The sequence below is a fragment of the Haliotis cracherodii genome, unplaced genomic scaffold (genome assembly GCF_022045235.1).
Source record: "Haliotis cracherodii isolate W230 unplaced genomic scaffold, xgHalCrac1.p SCAF_4, whole genome shotgun sequence".
NCBI lineage: Eukaryota > Metazoa > Mollusca > Gastropoda > Lepetellida > Haliotidae > Haliotis > Haliotis cracherodii.
The window spans coordinates 15,215,228-15,239,617 of NW_027266297.1; the positions used below are offsets into that span (position 1 = coordinate 15,215,228).

General features: G+C 42.4%; 1 protein-coding gene across 7 annotated transcripts in view; it reads left to right on the forward strand.

The window, feature by feature from the left end:
• Nucleotides 1-24,390, forward strand: part of LOC139479924 (receptor-type tyrosine-protein phosphatase mu-like) — a 195,115-nt gene that overhangs the window by 76,046 nt on the left and 94,679 nt on the right. For all 7 annotated transcript variants that reach the window (XM_071262856.1, XM_071262850.1, XM_071262853.1 and 4 more), the window contains 2 exons: nucleotides 17,554-17,712; nucleotides 23,274-23,519. In XM_071262856.1, coding sequence (XP_071118957.1) covers nucleotides 17,554-17,712; nucleotides 23,274-23,519 — 405 coding nt within the window. The remainder of the gene's footprint in view (nucleotides 1-17,553; nucleotides 17,713-23,273; nucleotides 23,520-24,390) is intronic.

The window sequence follows — 24,390 nt, forward strand, 5'->3', positions numbered from 1 at the left end:
GGTGAGCAAACGTTATTCGGTCTTAGACGCATGGTTGCTATCCCGATTCGCCTTGGTGACTGTACGTAGATCATTATCTGAATCATACCTAGTGCACCAGTGGCCACTAATGACTGATAAGTGACTTCATGCAAACACCGTAAGCCACCTGTGTCACTTTATTGCAAGCGCGCATTTATCGAGTGGTATGCACCAACGCGACCCGTGACTACCTGCAAATCAATAGTCAGTTGATGGCGTTTCTCTTGAGTGGACATAATAAACATTGATGCGAATCATATGACTAATAGCTGTGTCTTTTTAGTATACACCTACACGGGAAAGGTTTTATCAAATAAAAGATTGATGAGCTTAGAACTGGCTCTTCGTTCAGGTCCCATGGTCTGATTTCGTCCATTGGGATGCTGAAGCATCTGAATTCTAATAATCGCCATGCTTCACTGAGCCTAACCTCTGACCCGGATTACTCATAGAGATCGGATCCTGTTGATGACTGACAGAAACGAACAAGGATTCCGGACATACCCTCACATCAAAGGGTCGCCGAGATGCAATCTAAAAAGGGAGATAACCCTTTGGCCTCTTGTGAAATTTTGATCTAGGACATCACGAATCAGATCATTACCTGCCGATGATGGTGAAACTTATTGATATCCCATGAGATGAAAATCGATTACGTCGGCTCTTGTAACTTCTGAAGCATTACGAAGAGAGAAAAACATTCTCGTAATCTGGGCTTTAGCACATCTTAACGACTGAAGTGTATGGGATCAGAAGCGTAATGGCCGTTGCAATTTACAATGAATGCACTCAACTTTTGTTATCACGAAATTTGAGATTATGAAAAACCGGCTTAAGCGAAACCTACTTTTATCAAGATTTTTTAATGATAAGGCTGGTTATGAGAAAAAGTAATTTGGGATAAACATGTATCAAAAGCGTGGACTATTTGATTCCAGTTAAGTAATGGAGACTGGGCTGGCACACCAGTAGTGATAGCATGAGCTAGTCTTCCACCATGTTCCCACTTTTTAACGGTACGTACAAAAACCTGAGGTCTTTTGGACTTATTCTGAACCAAAATCCACACAGGGTAAACTTAAAGTCCTCTTTTTATCAGAATATGCACATTTTCGGTGATGATTATACTAAGTGTCTATGTGAGGTGAGGTGAAATTGGGTTTAACGTCGCGTCCAAGATTATTGCGCTTATATAGCGACGTGCATGCACGTGTATGTGTGTGTGTGTGGCTGCTTGTACTAGTCCGGACTGATGCCGATTTATAGTGCTAGCATACTGAGATATCATGCCGCAGTTTAACATGGATACCCCACTCAGACACAGTATACTGACTCCGAGACGACCAGTCCTTGTTTTAGCACTTTAATGCCGAGCAATACAACAAGTACCATGTTTTAACGTCTTTTTGTATGACGCGGCCGAGGATCGAACCCCGGACCTTCTGCTCTCCGGGCGGACGCTCTACCACTAGACCACGGTGGCGGTCCTATTGTCTATGTATAACAAAGGTGAAGTTTCAGTGCCTCCGCCTATCCATGTGGCAAAGAGAATGGCAGGTTCATGGGTTGGTTTTTAGATCACTGAGTAAGGATATCTTGAAAAGAATATGTGTCCAACCACGAGGTCATTTCAGGAAGGGGCATACTTTCTTAGACCTTCGGGGAGATGGGGTAGCTGAGTGGTTAAAACGTTCGCTTGTCACGGCGAAGACCCGGGTTCGATTGCCCACACGGGTACAATGTGTGAAGCCCATTTTTGGCTGAAATATTGCTAATAGCGGCGTAAAACCATACTCACTCAATACTCAACCGTAGCAATATTCCAGCAACATCACGGAGAGGGACACCAGAAAAGAGCTTTACACATTGTACCCATGCAGGAATTAAACCCGGGTCTTTGGCGTGACGAGCGTACGATTACACGTAATTAATAGATTAAATCAATCAAGTCACCGAAAACCCGATCCATCTGGAAGCATGGTGAGTGAGTGAGTGAGTGAGTGAGTATGGTTTTACGCTACTTTTAGCAATATTCCAGCAATATCACGGCGGGGGACACCAGAAATGGGCTTCACACATTGTACCCGTGTCGGGAATCGAACCCGGGTCTTCGGCGTGACGAGCGAACGCTTTAACCACTAGGCTACCCGACCGCCCCTCTGGAAGCATGGCTTCCAGGGTACCTATTTTAACCCGGCATTTCTAATTATATAAGGCGACCTTTACCATATCATTATAGGGTTAACATGAAATTACCTGGCTAACAACCATTGCTGTTCCCGCAATATGTTTGGTGGTTTCATTTTGTAGATTTTCATCTCTTTTCCTCTTCAACCCTCAAGTACATGAGAAAAACTGACCACTGTAGAAAGAGATCATTGCAGACTTGAAGGACCGACATCAAATGAATTTCCAATTGTCAGCATCAATCCTAATTAGCAGGGACCTGTTCTGCGTAACGTCGATGTCTTGAAGGACCACGTGTCCATGCACTAGACGTCTTCCTGTTGTGTTTATCACTCTGAGGACATCATGTGGGGGCGACCATATTAATTTGTCCGAGTGGTCGAATTCACTGATTAAGTCCACTTGACCACCTTCACCATCGGCCAAAAAGATGCTTCTAAGGAAACTGTGCCGCACCGTCCTCTCGTGTCAGGACGTGCGTTGTCACGCGATACAAAAGGGGCCCTGTTAGGGTGTGCGACCTGATTTAGGCCTTAGGCAAGGGGAGGTTTCAAATGGTGCCTAAGATACTGCTTTTGTACAAATAGGATGTCATACGTCATGACAATTTGGTTATTCGTTTGGAGGTTTATGATTATGTAGGGGCTTAAGTTGCATCATATACTACTTAACTGTTTAGAGGGGTAATCCTAAAAGGTGAGGTGAAATGGGGTTTAACGTCGCGTCCAAGATTATTGCACTTATATAGCAACGTGCGTGTGTGTGTGTGTCTGCTTGTACTAGTCCGGACTGATGCCGATTTATAGTGCTAGCTCACTAAGATACCATGCCGCAGTTTAACATGAATTCCCCACTCAGACATAGTATACTGACTCCTAGCCGACCAGTCCTTGTTTTATCCCCTTAATGTCGAGCGCCAGACAGGGTAACAACAAGTACCATGTTTTAACGTCTTTTGGTATACCGCGGCCGGTGATCGAACCCCGGACCTTCCGCTCTCCGGGCGGATGCTCTACCACTAGACCACGGAGGCGGTCTAATCCTAAAAGTTAATCCATTTGTACACACCACTAGAACTTGTTTGTTTGTTGGTTGGTTAAGGTTTTTGTTTGATTGTTAATTTAACGCCAGGTGTATGACGGCGATCTGTAAATAATCGAGTCTGTACGTGACAATCCAGTGAATGACATCATGAGCATCGATCCATTAATTTGGGATACGATGACCTGCATCAACCAAGTCAGCGAGCCTGACCACCTGATCCCGTTTTCATACGATAAGCATAATCGTATTTTATGTTTGTTTGGTTTGTTGTTTAACGCCGCGCTCAGCAGTATTCCAGCTATGTGACGACGGTCTGGAAAATAATCGCATCTTGACCAGACAATCCAGTGATTGACTTCACGAGCATCGATCTACGCCTTTTATGAAAAACATTGTTTGCTGAAGACCTATTCTAATCTGATCCTCACGGGTCCTACTGGAAGTATTTAAATGTACATGTGGAATGTGTGTGTTAGCAGTATGAACTAGTTCATACTCTCTAACACAAGTTGGAGGCTCTGATCCCACATCAAGGCGATATATCTGAAATACTATTCTAACCGGCGTTATATCAGTCTCGGTCACTCACTCACTATCAGACGTGGTGTTGTTTCCACATTCAGTTTATACATAAAAAACCACTGAAACATGATGATTATGCGTTACCAGGAAACGATTGCATGCCGTCCATTTGAACCGTTTGCAAAAAAACCAAACTATTTTAGTACCTAACGTGAAGGTATAGACACGTTACATGGGTCATGAGAGAACTCGGATTGAAATTTTAGTTCCCACTCAATTTGGTTTCAAATGTGTGAAGCCTAATCCTAGCGCGCCCTACAGCGGCACTTTAACGGTATTTCTGAAAGTAGGGTTACACTTTTCACTTACTAATTATATAAAAACAAGAATTAATCTCTTGCAAATGTTACGAAAAACGTAACACACATTCATTCTGCTTCAATTGCTTTGTTCGTGGTAATCAATCATTCTTTCAAGCAGAAAAAGAGAGATTCATTCGATTGAGCATTCCATGAAAATGGTCGAAAACATTGGGAACAAAATTAGATAAATTCTGTTTATTGAATTGTTTCCTCACACATTATCCAAATTTCACTTACAGTTGCTCCAAGAATTCGTTTACCTTCTTTTCTCGTATCCCAAGAGGCTAAAACAAGCTTTGAATGTTTTCAGGTAGATCGATTAGTCTTGGCCTAAGCGAGACCGTTGCTTCTTATGCCGTCTTAGATGCCATTAAGCAGTCGCTAAAAATGGGGCAAGCCCTAACACGTTGAAATATTCATTTAAATCGTCTATGATGGTGTTAATCCATCGCCCCTTGGTTTTCCGTCAATTATATAGACTCATTGAAATGAGGGCCCGGTCGTCTTTTCCTAAACGTGCAACTTTAGCCTAATTCGGAGTCCGGACCAAACACTATCGAGGCGAGATGAACGAGTGCAACTGACTGGTTCTGGACAATGGTAAATTCTTTAAGATTTGGACTTGAGGCATTTTAATCAATACGTGCGACTCGACTCAATAGAAATCTAATCTAGGCGCAAGGGGACATAATCGGATTTCGTTAGAGCGTCGAAAAATTGCATCCGTTTCGAATCATAATTTGCTGATGATTGGAAAATTATTCGGAAAATTCGCTACGCATGGTTCTTTGCGGGATGTCTTTTGAAAACTTTGCGACTTTTTTTGACAGAATTTGGGTGGAATATCGTATTAGCTTTCAATCTTAATTTCCGCAGTGTTTCTAACTTCTGTCATCAGTGTAGGGGGTGGATTTCTCAACGGATTTCGTTTAATAACAGAATGAATTCAGTATCTCATTAGATTAAGTGGAATGGTAATTATAAATAACTTTGATTTTTGTTCAAAACAATCGCATGTGTTTGGGCATGTTTCTTTCATCGTGATATTGACCAGGTTGTTATGTATTTTTGACTGACGTATTTGATACGTTTTTGAAGTTGGAAAAAGTGACACCTGTCAGTTTGACTTAACAACTTTCAATATCTGATTGGATTTTCTTTCGCTTTCGTTTGTAGTCCTAAAACATATTCAGAAAAGTCATAGAAATACTCACGAAACAAAAACATCTACTCACAGAGTGTTATCAGTAAAGTATAGAAATGTATTGGATGAAATAAACAAATTGACATTTCAGCTGCCAATTTCAAAAAGGCTAAACCGCAGTTGTTATCTCTCTGGCTGATTACACTGTGGGGTAGGACGTATCCATGTCTGATGATGTGTTGACGTATCGCGGCATGTATAGACATGGGCTTCACATATCTTCGTCTGCCTTCTCAATGTATTGAACAACTGCACCATTGATTTCTGTAATTACGTTACAGGATTGCCCGCTTCCTCAATCAAATCTGTACTACTATAATGAAGTGACGACCTCATGTTCCTTCGCGTACGCTGTGAAGCGATAGCCATCTTGCGGGCAACCGCACGTTTCCATTAAATCGCAATTTCTCCGGCTATTACCCTGGGGTCTGGATAATTTTCCGTAACTTTTCTGCATATCCAGCTCTTCAGTATTCATCACGGATGTCCTCTATTAGGTCATGCCAGCAGTCAGCTAGAATTGATCACTTACATCAATCCCTTTGATAGCAAGAACTGATGTCAGAAGGCTTGGCCTACCAATAGCTGGAACCCTCATGGTTAGTTGCATGGTAATCGAGAACATTCTGTGGACGTGATTGCATGTCATCACAGCGGTCAACGAGTCTTTCTGACATTCCAACCAAAGGTCAACTGGACAAACTAATCTTAGTGTTGAAGAGTTCTAATTATTCCTGTACCTCATGCGTTAACTGATCAACTTTCTCAGTCTCAAAACCTTCCTGTTATTTCGCCTCCACTTGAACGTAAATCAGTCTGCCTCTCTCCGCGATAGAAACAAATAAGTATTGATCGAAGAGAGCTTAACAAGGAAGAGACCTATGTAGACAGCATAATTACAAGACAGTCACAGTTATATATATGTCTCATTTCTAATTGACACATGTAGTCTACAGTGCTGAAATACCCATATTTTTCGTGAACTTCGGTGACTTTGCCACAGTGCGTTCATCCTCTACAAATGGTATTGGAAGGCATTTTCCTCGATTATTATGATTTCCCTGAACTAACGATGTTCATACAGTTGAGTAGAAGAATTCCTTAAAGGAACCCAAGTGTCTTCATATTTCCGAGTGTGTGAATATGCTCTTAAGTTTATAGCTGTATCAAGCAATATCACGGCGGGGTCGCGGCAAAGTGAGTATGATTTTACGCCGGTTTTAGCAATGTTTAGGCAACATCACGGCGGGGACACCCGAAATTGGTTTCACACAATACATCTATCTAGGGAATCAAACCTGGGTCTTTGGCGTAAAGCACGAACGATTTATATTCACTGGGCTACCCCCAATTCTGTCTATGCTCCAGAGGGTAAGCGTCGGATGCTGGAGGTGAACCGGGAGTGACAATGGGAATATGTAGTTGAATGAAATAGCTGGATCTGAAAGAGAGACTATTGTTTAAATGGATACTGCAGCTAAGGTTATTATACAGTTCGAACTATTCGTATCGGTTCAAAGTACAGTAAACTACGGCTATAACGAACTCAAAGGGACCACCCATTTTAGTTCGTAATAACCGTAGTTCGTTACAGGCATATATACAGCATATATGAAACACATGGTCGGGGCTAACAAATAAGTTCGTTATGTCCTTCAGTTCGTTATAAGCGTGTTCGTTATAACCGTAGTTTATTGTATGTGGATATGAAAAGAACAAGCATTTCATTAGTACAATAAATGCATGAACTGTGTGATAGGCATTTCGTAGAAGTTGATGGTTGACAAAGCAGACAGAGATTTATGGATAACAACTTATTTATTATACTGTTGAATGGACGTTTCTAGAACCTAAAACGTTGTTTTTGACGAAAACTACATGCTGTAGTACCAGTAGACCTTGACATGTCCAATGAACACATCACAGATAGCTTGGTCTTAGTCTGACGGTGTCAAGGAATGGGACTTCACCATTTCTATATATTGGTGGTGATTATCCCTACTTCCTAAAAGTACTTGTGTCACAGAAACTTCGTGTTAGGCAAATCATGTTTTTTGTGTTGTAAAATCTGTATCTCTGCATCACTGGTTCATCAGATATCATCACCCAGCGAATAGATCAAGTCAGGTCATCAGTGATCTTGAACTGGGATCAAATCACAAGCAGACCGATTTTGCATTGCATTCAGATTGATCCCAACTTGTTCGGACTTGCTCTTTTGATGAAAACATGGGTCGTTTAGGTGCCACGTGTAGATCGACCAGCTTTTCCCCTGGGTGAGTCACAGGACCTGGCATAACCTCGTTTGCCCATACGGGTCCCCCCAGCCCCGTCCTCCGCTCCCTCCCGGGCCCACTGATCGATGGGGGGTTTACAAGAGGAGAAACATGATTGAGAATGTGCGCAACAGGCGGCAGAAGTTGATACGGATGCTTTTGAGTTTAAGGTTGTTTGCGAATATAAATTTGATTTAGACTGATTATTCAGGGTTAGCTGTTACAAGCTCAAACTCCCGAAATGTAAAATTGAATGATTTTGTTTAGTAGTTAAGATGCAAAAGGTAATTTATCTTGACTACGCTGATGAGGATGTGACTGGAAGGTAGAATGAATTCCAAATGATGCATGTTTCATTGTTGAATTTAAGGAGAATTTTCAAAATATATGTCTATTTTGTTGGCTACCATTATTAATTTTATGGATGTTATTTTTCAATTGTACCCGCCGTGTTCTTGAAATATATTAGTTTAGAGATCGATTTTCACTGAGATGGCATTTTTGATTGATTAAAAGGAATGTAGTTTTCAAAAAACGTCTTCTGGGACCATTTGACTGAATGGCATCAAGTGCGCGCGACTACTGACCGTAACGCTCTTGGAGAATGGAATCATTGATAAACAGACTCCGCAAATGGCTTATGATAGAGCAATTATTGGCAAAGGCTGAATCTTTAATGTGTGTACCGGGTTTTCAGTCAGTTTATCATATTAGCAGTCTATTTGAGATGTTATCATTGTCATCAAAATGCAAAAGGGGCTTCTAAGTTTCTTTACGAACCAGCGACCTGTTGTTCACTGCAGACTCTTGACGTATGGTAATGGCTTTGTAGGCATCTTGTGCAGACATTATGGTCTATAATTTCAGTTAACTGAAACATTCATAGATTGATGAATACGTCTGTGTTTGCATATATGTGGATTATGTAACATCCAGTTCCTTTGATAGATTAGTAGTATTTTTGGATCACCTTTCTAATTCTCGATAGAGAAACTGTGATGTCGAACTGGGTGGAGAATTACGTAAGTATTCGAGGTAGCCATTGCTTCGAGGCCTGTGTAGCGGACGTGTGGAACAAATGTATAATTCTTCGAGATAACGGATGTTTTGAATTTTAGTCGAAAGTCGAAACAACGTTGTTGCGTTAATCAGAACTATCGAGACAAGCGATATATCTATTGTCTACGCGTGGATACAGGGGTGCGTGCCCCACTTTATGAATGAGTGAGTGTGGTATTTCGCCGCTTTTAGCAAATATTCCAGCAATGTCAAAGCAGGGACACCAGAAACTGCTTCACACATTGTACCCATGTGGGGAATCAAACCTGGACCTACAGCCTGACGCCACTTTCTGAAGCATACGGACTTTGTGAAACACCACAAGCGATTCTGTAAGGAATAAACACACTCAACACCAATAAATTATACACGCAGTACTGATTCTGTAGACTGGAATAGTTGGTTTTCCTTGGTTTTTAGATAAGCTGATATATTGTATATTAAGTTGTTTTCTTCACAGGCACCACTTCTTTTCCAAAAGGTTGTATTCTCCGAGCTTGATTCCCATGAGCCAGTAAACGCTGGTTATGACTGTTAGGTTACTTCGAGAAGTTAAATCTCGATATAACGGATGTTTGCGTTTTAGGTAGTGATTGAAATGTCTTGCTTCAGTTGATTTTGCTGCTTCGAGCCAAGCGTACCTTTTATGTGTTTATAACTGTCTTCCATTTCTCTCTCTTCCAATCCTATTACTGATTGTTAAGACAGTTTTCTTCGATGTTAGAACACACAGAGCAATGGAAAACGACAAACATGTTAATAGGAGCCAACTGTTCACGTAGTGCATTGCCTGTTGAGGTCGTTCCAATTTCAAACATTATCCATAAGACCCGAGTTTAATGCCGTTAAAAAGCACAGCTCGAGGTTAATTCGACTGTGACATATGGCTTCGTTGCGAACATCAAACAACGTTGGTTGCACAACGATATTAATGAACGTCTTTTAAGGCATGTTTTACTCTGTTTCCTCATAATAAAACCAATTGTGTTTCTTCTCGAGGATGGCAAAAACATCCGCAGTCAATTATCGAGTATTCGAATGGGGTTTAAAAAGCGGACACATGGAATATAGGGGAACTGGCGGTACAAGTCAGCACTGAACGTTGTCGATGCCAAGCTGACAAGAACCCTCAATAATTTAACACAAAATGTTAAGAAAACGTTCTTGTTCTTGTGTTCTCATATATTCCAGCTGTTTGGGCAGTGTGATCGTTTCACAAGGAATGTGTGTGTTCCTTGATCACCACCGTCGTTCCGTTTCATGTTGATTACTCCTTGAGAATAATTACTCGGGACAGGTGGGCCTATGATGAGGACATCTGCTGGAACCAATTGTAGATCTGGAATGTGAGATTGATGAATCCTACTCTGGCATGAATTATGTCGGCGCCCTGGATTATTTCCCAATGCTATTTGTTTGTTTGTTTGTTTAACGCCACACTCACCAATATTCCAGCTATATGACGGCGGTCTGTAAATAATCGAGTCTGGACCAGACAATCCAGTACTTGATATCATGAGCATCGATCCACGCAACTGGGATACGATGACATGCATCAACCAAGTCAGCGAGCCTGACCACCCGATCCTGTTCGTCGCGTCTTACGACAAGCATAGTCACCTTTTACGGCAAGCATGGGTTGCTGAAGTATTTCCCAATGCAAGGGCGTCCGTAGAAACCAAGGAAATAACCATTCGGATCCACTCGCTATTTTCCGTTACCTACAATATACCTCGGACAGCTTTGAATTAGTGATACTGACTGAAGCGCATACCAACAAATTCCTTTTCAAACATTGTAGTTCGTATAATATGACGTAGACTATTGTTTATGGTTAATGGAAATTTGGTGCACACTTTCTATTGAGAAACACTGATATAAGGGTCGCAGTCATAGTCACGTGAACTCGTAAAACTAGTCAATTCCAAATCCAATATTCATCTCAATGCTATAAGAGATGTGGTGACTGGATCGATTTTGGAAGAACTGGAGCATCCCCAAGGACGATTACGTTCTCAACGTACTACGTCACGGTTATCAACTAGCCGTAGAGGTACTTCCACCGTTGACCACGGCCCCACTTCCTTGGAATTATCCAAGAAAGCAACATCAGCTATTAAAAGCCAACATAGACATTCTGTTGGTAAAGAGAGCCGTTGAGATTGTACACACACCAGCGTTAACACCAGGTTTTATTTCCACAACTTCCTGGTACCCAAGAAGGGCTCAGACAAGATGTGAATGATACACAATCTCTCTGTGTTCAACGAACGTTACCTGAAGCGTCCACCCTACTTCCACCTCACCACGTTGAGACTACACAGAACCAGCGTAAAGGCGTTCGATTCCTTGATCAGTCTTGATCTGCGGGATGCCTTCCTGCGTATACCGATCCATCCCTCCGACCGCAGGTTCCTCAGATTCCAGTTCAGTGGGATTCACTACCAGGAATGGAACTGCCCTTGTCCGTTGATTTCACCACCAATGCTTAATGGTAGGATGCGATCGGTAAAAAAAATCAGACGAGTTTATGTATACTAAACTGGACGGGGACCTACGCTGTCCCATGATGCCACGTCTTTGATAGTGCGAGCAGTTTTGTAGCTTAGTGCTTAACACGTTCGGTCAGCATGCCGGATATCACGTCTTTGATAGTGTCAGCAGTTTTGTAGCTTAGTGCTTAACACGTTCGGCCAGCATGCCGGATATCACGTCTTTGATAGTGCCAGCAGTTTTGTACCTCAGTGCTTAACACGTTCGGTCAGCATGCCGGATATCACGTCTTTGATAGTGCAGCAGTTTTGTACCTAAGTGCTTAACACGTTCGGTCAGCATGCCGGATATCACGTATTTGATAGTGCCAGCAGTTTTGTAGCTTAGTGCTTAACACGTTCGGCCAGCATGCCGGATATCACGTCTTTGATGGAACCAGCAGTTTTGAAGCTTAGTGCTTAACACGTTCGGCCAGCATGCCGAATAAGGTTTCTATTCACGACATTCGTACAATGTGTGGTGCCATGGTGTTTTGAGTGAGATATCGGGGGCATAAAATCTATCTTACACTTAAACTGTAGGAGTACACGTTGGTTATGTCTTTGTTGCTTTCGCTTCCTTTTTAACGACTTTCTAATGACGGCCTGCGAAAATATCGGTTCTGGGCCACGTCAACCCGTGGTTAATGTACTGAGTTACGAGTTTCACTGGGACATCACGTGACGACATATCAGCCAGGTGAACTGAAACCAGCCGGTCCTCATTGCTGTCATCTTTCACAACAAACCGGGAATATGTACAGGGAACCCACTGTGTAGGTTCTCAAAACAAGCATAGGGTGCTGGATCCACACGAGGGAAAGCATCTGTGTAGGTTCTCAAGACAAGCATTGGATGCTGGATCCACACGAGGGAAAGTATCTATATCTGGTCTCAAGACAAGCGCAGGGCACTAGATCAACACGAGGGAAAGCATCTGTTTTGGTTCTCGAGACAAGCGTAGGGTGCTGATCCACACGAGGGAAAGCATCTGTGTCTGGTCTAAAGACAAGCGTAGGGCACAGGATCTACACGAGGGAAAGCATCTGTTTTGGTTCTCGAGACAAGCGTAGGGTGCTGGATCCACGCGAGGGAAAGCATCTTTTTTGGTTCTCGAGACAAGCGTAGGCACTGGATCTACACGAGGGAAAGCATCTGTGTCGGTTCTCGAGACAAGCGTAGGACACTGGATCCACACGAGGGAAAGCATCTGTGTCGGGCCTCAAGACAAGCGTAGGGTGCTGGATCCACACGAGGGAAAACATCTGAGTCGGTTCTCGAGACAAGCGTAGGACACTGGATCCACACGAGGGAAAGCATCTGTGTCGGTTCTCGAGACAAGCGTAGGACACTGGATCCACACGAGGGAAAGCATCTGTGTCGGTTCTCGAGTCAAGCGTAGGGCACTGGATCTACACGAGGGAAAGCATCTGTTTTGGTTCTCGAGACAAGCGTAGGGTGCTGGATCCACGCGAGGGAAAGCATCTTTTTTGGTTCTCGAGACAAGCGTAGGCACTGGATCTACACGAGGGAAAGCATCTGTGTCGGTTCTCGAGACAAGCGTAGGACACTGGATCCACACGAGGGAAAGCATCTGTGTCGGGCCTCAAGACAAGCGTAGGGTGCTGGATCCACACGAGGGAAAGCATCTGTGTCGGTTCTCGAGACAAGCGTAGGACACTGGATCCACACGAGGGAAAGCATCTGTGTCGGTTCTCGAGTCAAGCGTAGGGCACTGCATCTACACGAGGGAAAGCATCTGTTTTGGTTCTCGAGACAAGCGTAGGGTGCGTGATCCACACGAGGGAAAGCATCTTTTTTTGTTCTCGAGACAAGCGTAGGGCACTGGATCTACACGCGAGGGAAAGCATCTGTGTTGGTTCTCGAGACAAGTGTAGGACACTGGATCCACACGCGGGAAAGCATATGTGTCGGTTCTCGAGACAAGCGTAGGGCACTGGATCCACACGAGGGAAAGCATCTGTGTCGGCTCTCGAGACAAGCGTAGGGCACTGGATCCACACGAAGGAAAGCATCTGTGTCGGTTCTCGAGACAAGGTAGGGCACTGCATCCACACGAGGGAAAGCATCTATGTCGGTTCTCGAGACAAGCGAAGGGCGCTGGATCTGCACGAGGGAAAGCATCTGTGTCGGTTCTCGAGACAAGCAAAGGGCACTGCATCCACACGAGGGAAAGCATCTGTGTCGGTTCTCGAGACAAGCGAAGGGCACTGCATCCACACGAGGGAAAGCATCTGTGTCGGTTCTCGGGACAAGCGAAGGGCACTGGATCCGCACGAGGGAAAGCATCTGTGTCTGGTCCCAAGACAAGCGTAGGGCACTGGATCCATATGACGGAAAGCGTCTGTGTCGGTTCGCAAGACATCCAGTTGATGCTGAGGACACGTCCTCCCCTCAAGACACGTGTTAGTCGTTACTCAAGACAGGCTGAGGACATATTTCGCCCACGCTGAATTCCCACGCTGACCCAACTGCAATTTACAATTGTTCAGTGAGAGTTTCTACTACCAATTCCCTTAATGGACCTATTCCTCGCCTACATAAAGTTAAGCAGATAAATGATCACCTGACATAGTATCGATGTCTTACAACATAAACTTTACTTGAGGTAACTTTAACTTTTAATGCATTTTAAGGAATCGGGTTTAATGTCTATCAGCGTTTGCTGAGTTTGCCCTTGGTGCCCCTCGCAGCGGTGTATATGGCGTTAGCTGACGGCTGGTAGAGTAAATGCGTGGCTAGGTGAACTGGCATGAAGCAGGATGATCATAAAACCACGGTAAAAGTTGATTTCAGGAAACAATCTCAGCTGAGACATCTTTTCACACCGATTTTCTGTTTTCATTCCTCTCCATAGTGGCATGAAAGAACGTCGTAAAACTCCCAAGTCATAAGATGGCCAGCACGCGAGCTGTCAAGTAGGCAGGAATAGATCAACCTGGTTGATTGATTACATCAAGTGTAGCTCGCCTGGACGAATCGTTTTCTCAATAAGTGTAGCTAGCCTGAAAGTGTCAATTTGTCAATTGTAGCTCGTATGGCCGCGACATGTCAGCTTGTCCGGACATGGCAATTTGTCAACAAGTGTAGCTCGTCCGGACATGTCAATTTGTCAACAAGTGTAGCTCGTCCGGACATGTCAGTTTGTCAACAAGTGAAGCCCGTCCGGACATGTCTGTTTGTCAACAACTGTAGCTCGTCCGGACATGTCAGTTTGTCAACAAGTGTAGCTCGTCCGGACATGTCAGTTTGTCAACAAGTGTAGCTCGTCCGGACATGTCAATTTGTCAACAAGTGAAGCCCGTCCGGACATGTCTGTTTGTCAACAAGTGTAGCTCGTCCGGACATGTCAGTTTGTCAACAAGTGTAGCTCGTCCGGACATGTCAGTTTGTCAACAAGTGTAGCTCGTCCGGACATGTCAATTTGTCAACAAGTGAAGCCCGTTCGGACATGTCCATTTGTTAACAAGTGTAGCTCGTCCAGACATGTCAATTTGTCAACAAGTGTAGCTCGTCCGGACATGCCAATTTGTCAACAAGTGTAGCTCGTCCGGACATGGCAATTTGTCAACAAGTGTAGCTCGTCCGGACATGACATTTTGTCAAAATATATAGCATGATAGTGAAACAATACATTAGAAATACGATTATTTAAATCACCATTCATATGAAATATTTACAACATTTTGTTCAGCTAAATAAGGGATGGGGCACACGCGCATTATGCCAGAGAAATTAACACAAATGAATTCACTCAATGAGTCAAGCCACTGTGTTTTTGCAACGCAGTGACGTAATTATGGTTATAATCTACGTCCATACTTAGTCCTTACATCCGACAGTGCCATATAAATTGCCGTACACTATATATCACAAATAGCAATTTGGTCGTGGATTGCCATTGTGAAATGCGACCAGTCATGTTGGTTTACGAACTAAATGATTCATGCAAACACGCATGTTAATTGTTGCATGGAAAGGTTGGCAGATATTCTGTACAAGCCTCGCTCCTGCAACCCCGTCACGCACTTATTTGCATAGCTCGGGTTCCTGGCAATGGTCCATTCGAAATAACAGCAGTCTTTTTTTGCAGAGAAATAAAACGGGTTCCCTTGTGTGAATCGTTCGATGAATTCCAAGTTTATTCCATGGCGATATTGATTAACGTGTGTCAACGAAGCTTATGTTTTCTGTTTGAGATACAAATTCATTTCATGGCTTGATCTACAATTCACAACGGTTGTGGTAACATGGATTTTCCGCTCCCGTGGTCTCGCTGGAATGATTGGTCAAAGAGTTTGACGCTGGTTCTTTAATAGCAGGCTCTAAACCCAAGGGTTCGGTGCTTAAGTTAAACATCAGGGCATATGAGTCTCGACTCAATTACTTGAAATACAATACATGAAATTGATGGAATTGTAAATCAAACGGAATCAATGTTTGGACATTTTACGACCGATGTCGTTTATCCAGTTGCCTTAAATACCCCACCACTCTCCAACTGGCGGTTAATGGACTTACGCTGAATAGAGACCTATGCAATAAGCTGACTTGGAAAGAATAAATGGTCGGTTTCATATTCAGAAGAAAATAAACCCGAGAGGTCGGGTATTAAGCTGTTGAATTCTTAATTCCTTATGTCGTCTATTTCAATAAAATATCGGATGGAGATGAACGATTTGGTGATTTACGTTTTGCGTAATCGCGGCCATGTTCGGTTATTACCGTCACGTTTGCTTAGCAGTGCTAGTTTGCGTTGTCAGATTTCCTCATCGACCGCCTGAGATATAGGCCCTTTTTACAGTGGAAACGAAGCTGAGTATGCGTTGTGCTGTTAGGCGTTCGTGCTTCCAAATCCCAAACTGAAGAATAAGAAGTGAATGAAATGAGGTAGTGAAGTGCAAACTTTCACTAAATGCACTCTCAGTTGTAAAATTTCTCATTCTTTCCTCAAGACGTGCGAATGTATGACTAAGGCGTTTCCATATCGACGGTTACATGGTACTCCGATGCAATCATTTTCTACTAAGCTTCGTGATCGACAACGAACTTCGCTATCAACGACACTTTCACTGTATTTTTATTATGTGCTATTCAGAATAGATGATTATCCAAGAGTCATGGCGAATTGAAAACCCCAAACTGTTCTGATTCATATCGAATGATTTGCAGGGATAGTGAAATAAACGGCACTATTTCTCACTTTTATTTCTCGAAATGGCCAAGGTTTTTTCTTTTTTCAATAATAGATATTTATGGTTAAACAGATAAAGTGCTGACTTCCTACCGACTTAAGAAGAAGGATGTCATAAAATTGAATTTCATTAAATGTTTTTTATGTTTCTGTATTTAACGAAGCTCCTTCACATAAATGGGATTTAGTTATTTGGGATTAAAGCCGCTTTCAATAGTATTTCGGTTATTTAACGGAATGACAGCTTCAAGTGGGAGGGGAGTTGGCGTACGTTGTAAAGGGTCTGCTGCTGCACTGAAACCTAGAGGCACGGATGTATTGGGGACGTGTGGGGGGTGTGTGGGTGTGTGCGCGTGCGTGCGTGCACTTGTACTAGTCCGATCGTATGACAGTTTTATAGTGTTAGCCCACTGAGGTACCATGAAGCAGTTATATGCTGACTCCGAGTCGACCAGTCCTGGTTTTAGCCCCTTAATGCCGAGCGCCAGGCAGGGTAACAACAAGTACCATATTTTAACGTCTTTTATCGTGACGTGGCGGAGATCAAAACACGTCCTTCCGCTCTCCAGGCAGACGCCCTACCATTAGACCACGAATGTGGTGGTGCTTTGTGATGAAGGGATGATTGATACATATTATTAATACAGATTATTGATACAGATACTTACATGTATACTTCTGGTTAAGGTTGACGTAAGTTCAGCCTATTCCCGTGTAGCTGTATTTCGGGATACATTATGTGGCAACACTATTCTAAGATGTGACGATGTATTTGACTCTGATGGCCAGGGGTAGCTTGTCTCACAACTCGACAAGTGTCAACATTGAATTAAGACGCAAAACCCCAAGGTTTTAAATGCGCCCCGAAAGTATCAGCAGTATAACCCCCGGAATGCGTGGATTTGTCTAACAAAACAAAATATTTGCTGTAGAGAAATGAATATTTGCAATATCAGACCATCCTGAGCCATTGGACAAGTATGGTTCACGCGGTACATAAAATCTTTCAATTGAAAATATGATAAACCAATTTGCAAAATACACAAACTTTCATCCGTCGGTGAAATATGTGCCCTAAAATGTAAACACATACTGATTTATCATTTTAACATGTCCCTCTTTCCGTTTTCAGACGGCCTTCAGGATCTCCACAGCCGGTGTCAAGATGGCTTCTTTGGCTACAAGTGTCGCTTCCGGTGTCGGTGCAGGAGGAGCGAGGTCTGTGACAAGGTCCATGGCAACTGCGTAGGAGGATGCCGGGAAGGCTTCTGGGGGCCCGGATGTCAGCTCAGTAAGTTGATTTGAGTTTATTTACTCACCAATTCCCCTTCCTAACCTGCAGGACTGGTTAAAGGCCAAACGTTATTTTATGTCTGGGAAGGAGCCTGACACAACAGATATAGGAAATTCAGTGTGTCTCGATTTGGACACAAAATCAAATTTTATAAAAGTTTGCTGGATTTGTCCGAAAGACGAAAGGTCATCGTTAATCTCGGATTACAGAGGGTTGGGGTAATTTGCCATCACTATGCATCTGGTGGATCTCGCGAGATCTCGCGTGACCCCCTACAGATCTGTTCAAGAATTTACGAGGTATCGACAAGTTTCTGTCTATCTTTGCAATACTTGGGATGGCGTACAACTTTGTTGTTTTCTTGTGAAAAGAAAAAAGTTTGGTCGCGGATTCACAGTAGATGAAACTACAGTAAGAACATGGGTATAACGAACTGCAAAGGGCCGGAGAAATCAGTTCGTTATGTACATTGTTCGTTATATACGTTTTCGCTCAGAAATATCCGCCATCTTGGATAAAACAAATCACAATACACGTTATTGCACCATTGACTTGTTTTAGCGGTGATCACTTCACTGTATGTGGTGAGCACGTAATATGGGTATGCACGGTGTGAATTATCACAGGATTTTGATTCTTCTTGCAACCCACGAGTTATGATAGATGGTATCACTAGTGACAGGCATCAGACACATCCATTAAACTATCATAACATCTTCACTATCATAACTATCATAGCGTTCACTAAAACCTAATTCATCGAGTATAATTACATCAAGTTTTCAAGAAATTAGTTCATGCCATTAAATATATCAAACGTCAACGCCAGAGAATAACCAATCTTGATTAATCGACGAAACAGATTCCTTTGGACGTAAAAGGCAAATAGCGTCGCAGATTATATGAATGGCTCACTGAAAATTAGTGATGACACCAGTGAGTGAGTGAGTGAGTGAGTGAGTGAGTAAGTGAGTGAGTGAGATGGTCTAACGCCGCTTTCAACTGTATTCCAGTTATATCACGGCGTGTCAGCTTAATGTGGGAGGAAAGCCCGAAGTGATACAGGTCTCAGACGTTTTCCACTTCGGTGAAACCCACGATCACGGGTATGGTGCTGACAAACCTAGAAACATAATCGGGGCGAACCGTGATTCGAACCCACAATCATAGGTTTCTGGCGTGCCCAAGGGACGCAACTCTGCACAGCGAATCGCGGCGCCTTAGACGACTGGGCCACCAATGCCCAATAAAGTTAGTCTTAAAGGGGACTTTGTTCCAAGGTGTGTGCCCACTTCAAGTGTAGGTCTAGACGTAATTGTTGCCCGTGTGTAAACCATCACGTTGTCTCGTAGTCATAAGTGCAATCAGAATCTGCAATCGGCCAACCTCGCAACTTTCCGTACCCGCTTTTCATCGGAAATTGCCAATCTTGTTCAGAGTGCATTAACTGTTAGATTGACTAGTTGACGGCGGATAATCGAGACACTGGCGTTGAAGGCGTTGAATCAAACTTGCTTGAACTGTCTGTTGGTCTGAGCATACTCCCTTTAACAAAACTATAAACCCGATTGTGAATATTTCAACTTAGCTAGAGTCAGCCCAATCCTCTCGTCATACAAGTCCCAAATGCAAGCTGGCAGTATTTTCAAGTCAGCCGACACCCTTCCGACAGCTATTCTTCTTGCGTACATTATAAGAGTAATTTGATTAATTCAGTCTAGCTAGAGTAGGGACTTAAATGCAACAGATTATTCCAGCATGGCCATACAAATACAACTTTAATTCAATAAGCCAATGTCAAACTTTCAAATCCTGGGAAATTAGTTTCAACGAGGAACGCCTTTCAAAAACTACCCCAGAAACGCCAAATTGCCCTTAGACCCTCGCAAGGGAAAACACTCCTCATCAAGTTCCCATGCAGAGCCCAAAGTCATATGTCCTCATCTCAACGCGCTAGATGAATGACTGTTCTTGGCAGATATTGGCTAAGTTACGCAAGAGGCTCTCGGGAGAATCGTCGGATTTAACATTCTAGTGGTAACCAGGCTCCCAAACCCAGACGCGTTTCTTTCAACATTACTCAAGACAAATAAATTGTTTGTAACACATTGGTGTTTAGTCCAGAGAAACGTGGAAAGGGATCTTTCCCTTAGGTAGAACACGGTGGGAGGTTACATGTTGTGCAGAGAATTGAAGCACATTGTTAACTTGTGTTTCATGTGCGTGGCTCGAGCAATCGTCTTGTCCGGCACCAGGAGTAGACAAATCCCTTGCGTCGGATCGAAATCCCTGTCTGAGCCCGTCAATATTTGGGGATGAATCTTAAAGACATCGTATAAATCCTTGTTTCGGTGATAGGTAGGTTTTATGATTGCAATAAGCAAGTAATTATGGTCTTCCGCGAGATTGCTCTAAAACAAGGAATCTTAACGGCCATTGTCTGTGGAATATGTGATGTATTGTATCGAATATTTCCAGAAAGATAAATCTGACCTATGTGTGTTTTACCTTACTGTCTAGAATTGCAATAGGAGTTTTATGTCGAGGCGACACGCGTCTGTGAACTTTCCAAGTTGTCGAAACGTTTCATAATGGATTGAGCGGAATGTCATTTTTTCATGTTCCTGGCCATACATGGCTCGCGTTCTTTTGGGGACATCAATATTTAAAGAAAATTAAAATTTGAAAATAGTTAAAATTTGAAAAATGTTTCAACTTCTTTTCTCCGAAACCACAGAAAGTTGCAACTTTCTACGAGTGGTAATGATTATAAGAAGATTCGTGTGTGTTCAATGCATCATGGTCGACATGAACAACATTTTCACCTTTTGCTCAAGAACCGTTTGATGGATTGAACCGTTTTTTAAAGATCTTCCTGACCAAGTTTTTTGAAGGTGAAGAAAGAATTCGTGTAAATATTGAAAAATGATTCAAAGTTGAGTAAATTAATGTTTCTCTTTGAACAAGACCTTGAAAGATCACGTTTCTGTAACAGGTAATCATGGTAATAATGATTAGAAGCTTCTGGTTTCTCCATCACATCCTGGTCGTATAACAACTTTGGCGGAAAGGGAATTTTTCTATTTCATGAATGAAGCTGAAACTTTCAGATATTTCGTATTAATGTTTTTTTCTTTTAGAACGCCCAGAAAGGAAGAATCTTTTTGTAACAGTTAATGATGTAACATAGTTTCAGTATTACTTAAGGTTCTCAACTTCGGTTGTTATAGATGATACGAAATATTTCAGATATATGAATATTGTCCACACTTGACCAAACTTTGGTCTATGATTACAGTGTCCATGTGTATACCCGGTTATACGCATCTTCAAACTAACAGGCTACAGTAAATCTATAACGTCATCGCAGGAGAACATTAAGTCTTGAGTATCTGTCAAACCAGATTCCATTTGGCGTTAAAGGCAAAATAGTGGTGAACTGTGTGAATGGATCACATTTCGAACTGCGTCGTTAACTTCGGGATTTCGTACTGGGTCGTTAGCTGCAGGAGTTCGAATTGTTTTACTTGATTTCGTACTGGGTCGCAGGATTTCAATCTATGCAGCTAAATATAGGATTTCTAGGATTAAGAACTTGGCCAATACATACGAATAGAGGCAGCATTTCGAACTGTGTAGTTGGAAACAGTATTTCGAACTATGTCACAAGATGCAGGATTTCGAACTGTTCAGTCTGATAATTGATTTCGTAGTGTAGCTTGATACCAGGTGTCGAACTGTGACGGATTATCTTGGATTTCCAATGGTACAGCTCGACACAGGATTTCAAACCGTTAAAACAGATCAAATGTTTTGAACTGCCCCGCTACATTCAATATTTGAGACGATCCTGCAGTTGTCATTCGTTTCTTTTTTAAATTGAAACCTTGAACCCTTGGATTTACATTAAATGAGACCCGTGAAGATCCGGACTAGGTCTTCAGCAACCCATGCTTGCCAAAAGAAGCGAGTATACTCGTCGTAAGAGGCGTCTAACGGGATCGGGTGGTCAGGCTCGCTGACTTGGTTGATGCATGCCATCGTATCCCAAAGGCGTAGATCGATGCTCATGATGTCAATCACTGGATTGTCTTTTCCAGACTCAGATTATTTACAGATCGACGTCATATAGCTGGAATATTGCTGTGTGATACGTAAAACAACATACAAACATTAAATGGGTTTTTTAACTATGATAGTAGATGCAAATTTGTAATTATTAAGATGCAAGTGAATTGTTGCCTTTGTTGTGTGTATTATTCCCCAAGATGACAAGATAATTGGAACAAAGTACACATCGCCAAAGTTATTGATTCCCAAGTTTCGAATGGTGGCATAAAATGTACTCTTTACTGTCAAATACGTCTAAAGCGAGTTCCATTTTTGATTTAACTTCGTTTAGACTTCCCAGATTAGGTAGCATTCAAACGTCAGACTTGAACAGATAATGTGAAGTCATACGTGCTACTCTATGGAAAAGGTTCTCATCACCCGCCGTGAACTTGTCAAAACACATTACTTGACGGTATGTATTGAAATATCTTGGTGGAATTTCTTAAAGTGGGAAAGGTGAAAAGAGTGATAAGAATTAGATAACACTGACTGGCGTTTTTATTTTGGGCTCACAAGGGAATGTAGGAATTGTATTAAAACGGAACGGGAGAAGAAACAGGTTCAAGTGTTACTGGTGGGATCGATGTGACAGTTGCGAGTTAGGAAACGTTCTAAAAGTGTAATTTTGAAATTATATATCTTGTATTGAGTTTTAAAATAATACTGAGTTCACTTGGTGTAATGTATGATAAATCTAAAACGTCAACGACAGAAGATGATTGGTCTCGCATTACCCGCAGATACAGACCCCACTGGACGTAAAAGGCGAAATAGTGATGAAACTTATAAGAATGAACCACTGAAACTCGATGATGACACCAGGTTTCGATGGCACTGGGCGTAAGACGTGCAATTTGATACCAGTGGTCAAATTGTATTGTTATAGTATGAACGATTAACGTTTTGCAGTTAAAATATGAATATGCTCGTGTTGTCTTCGTTTACCTATTTCCAGTGGTGTTAAAAGTGTATGTGTAAGGTAAATGTATGTTCTGCTCCACCAGGAGCTCGCACCATTCACATCACTGTAATTCCCCCTCACTTCCAAAAATACAGTAAACTACGGTTATAACGAACACGATTATAACGAACTTACGGATATAACGAACTTACTTTTTTGGTCCCAACTATTTGCTGTAGTTATGCTGTATATATACTTATAACCAACTACGGTTATAACGAACTAAAATTAGTAGTCCCTTTGAGTTCGTTATAACCGTACTTTACTGTAATTGAAAAGTCAGAAAATAAAACAAAATAAGAAAAAGTAGAATTTTAAATATAACAATAAATTTAAAAAATACCATTTGTGGGTCAGTGCCATTAATTGTCACATACCAAATACTATTACATTACGATTTCATCAAAATTCTTTGATCCCAAACTGATTCCAAAATGGCAGTGTTGCAAAATTGCGATTTACATGACTTCATGTATTTTTTCAGCCAACAGCTGCTACTATAATGGCCAGAAGAGAAACTATATGGGGACCAAGGCTATGACCACCAAACTTTACACATGCCAGAGATGGGACCAACAAGTTCCCCAGAAACACAGCTACACACAACGGGATTTCCCCGACAGGGTGTTCCCCAACAACTTCTGCCGGACCACAGCCGACTCCTCCCAGCCCTGGTGTTACACGACAGAGCCCCGGGCTAGGTGGCAGTACTGCAGCATCAACAACTGCAGTAAGTTCCAGCAACCTTCTGCAATGTTAACAAGTTAATTAAAAACACCACTGCCTTGCAAGTATTCATACGCTATACTCGCCCAGCGAAAAGTCCTAAGCAGCCTCAGCCATAAGGGTAACATCAAACAATCTTTGTTGTATGGTAACAGGGTGAGCGAGTTCGAACTTCTTGCTAGTGTGATGATGCAGGTGCTTGGTAGCCTTGTGGTTTAAGACCTAGGTTCGATTCCAAATGTGGGTACAATTCGTGAAGCCCACTGCAGGAGTCCTCGTGGTTATTTTGCTTGGAAACCAACAGGAAAAAGATCCCCGTATTTCAAAACCCTGTTTTATCAAACCAGCAAGTCATAAGAACGTCTTTTGTAGAAGTCTAAGAATGGTTTCGGGACATTGATCATGTATTTTATGTTTTTGAAAGAACAGTGTGACAATGCAGTTCTGAAACTAAAGACATCGAGATTTGCCAAAGTATTGTGGACTTGCTTTGGAGTTTTTACCATTTTGCTTTCAGGGTCTGTATTGAGTTTTATTGTGCGCCTCTTTGAACAGTATTTCAGCTATATCATGGCGCATCAGTATTTCAGCTATATCATGGCGCATCAGTATTTCAGCTATATCATGGCGCATCAGTATTTCAGCTATATCATGGCGCATCAGCTTGATGATGAAGAGCAAAGCCTGAATCGATGCAGGAATGGTCTTACAACTTTTGGGATACTCACGAGCGCGAGTGTGGTACTGACAAACCTAGAAACATAATCAGGGTGAACAGGAATTCGAACAGGGATCTGACACGCCCAAGGGACGCACAGTTGTGTGCGATATACTTGAGGGAAAGTGATATTCGGGATTTTTCGTCGGTTTTTATC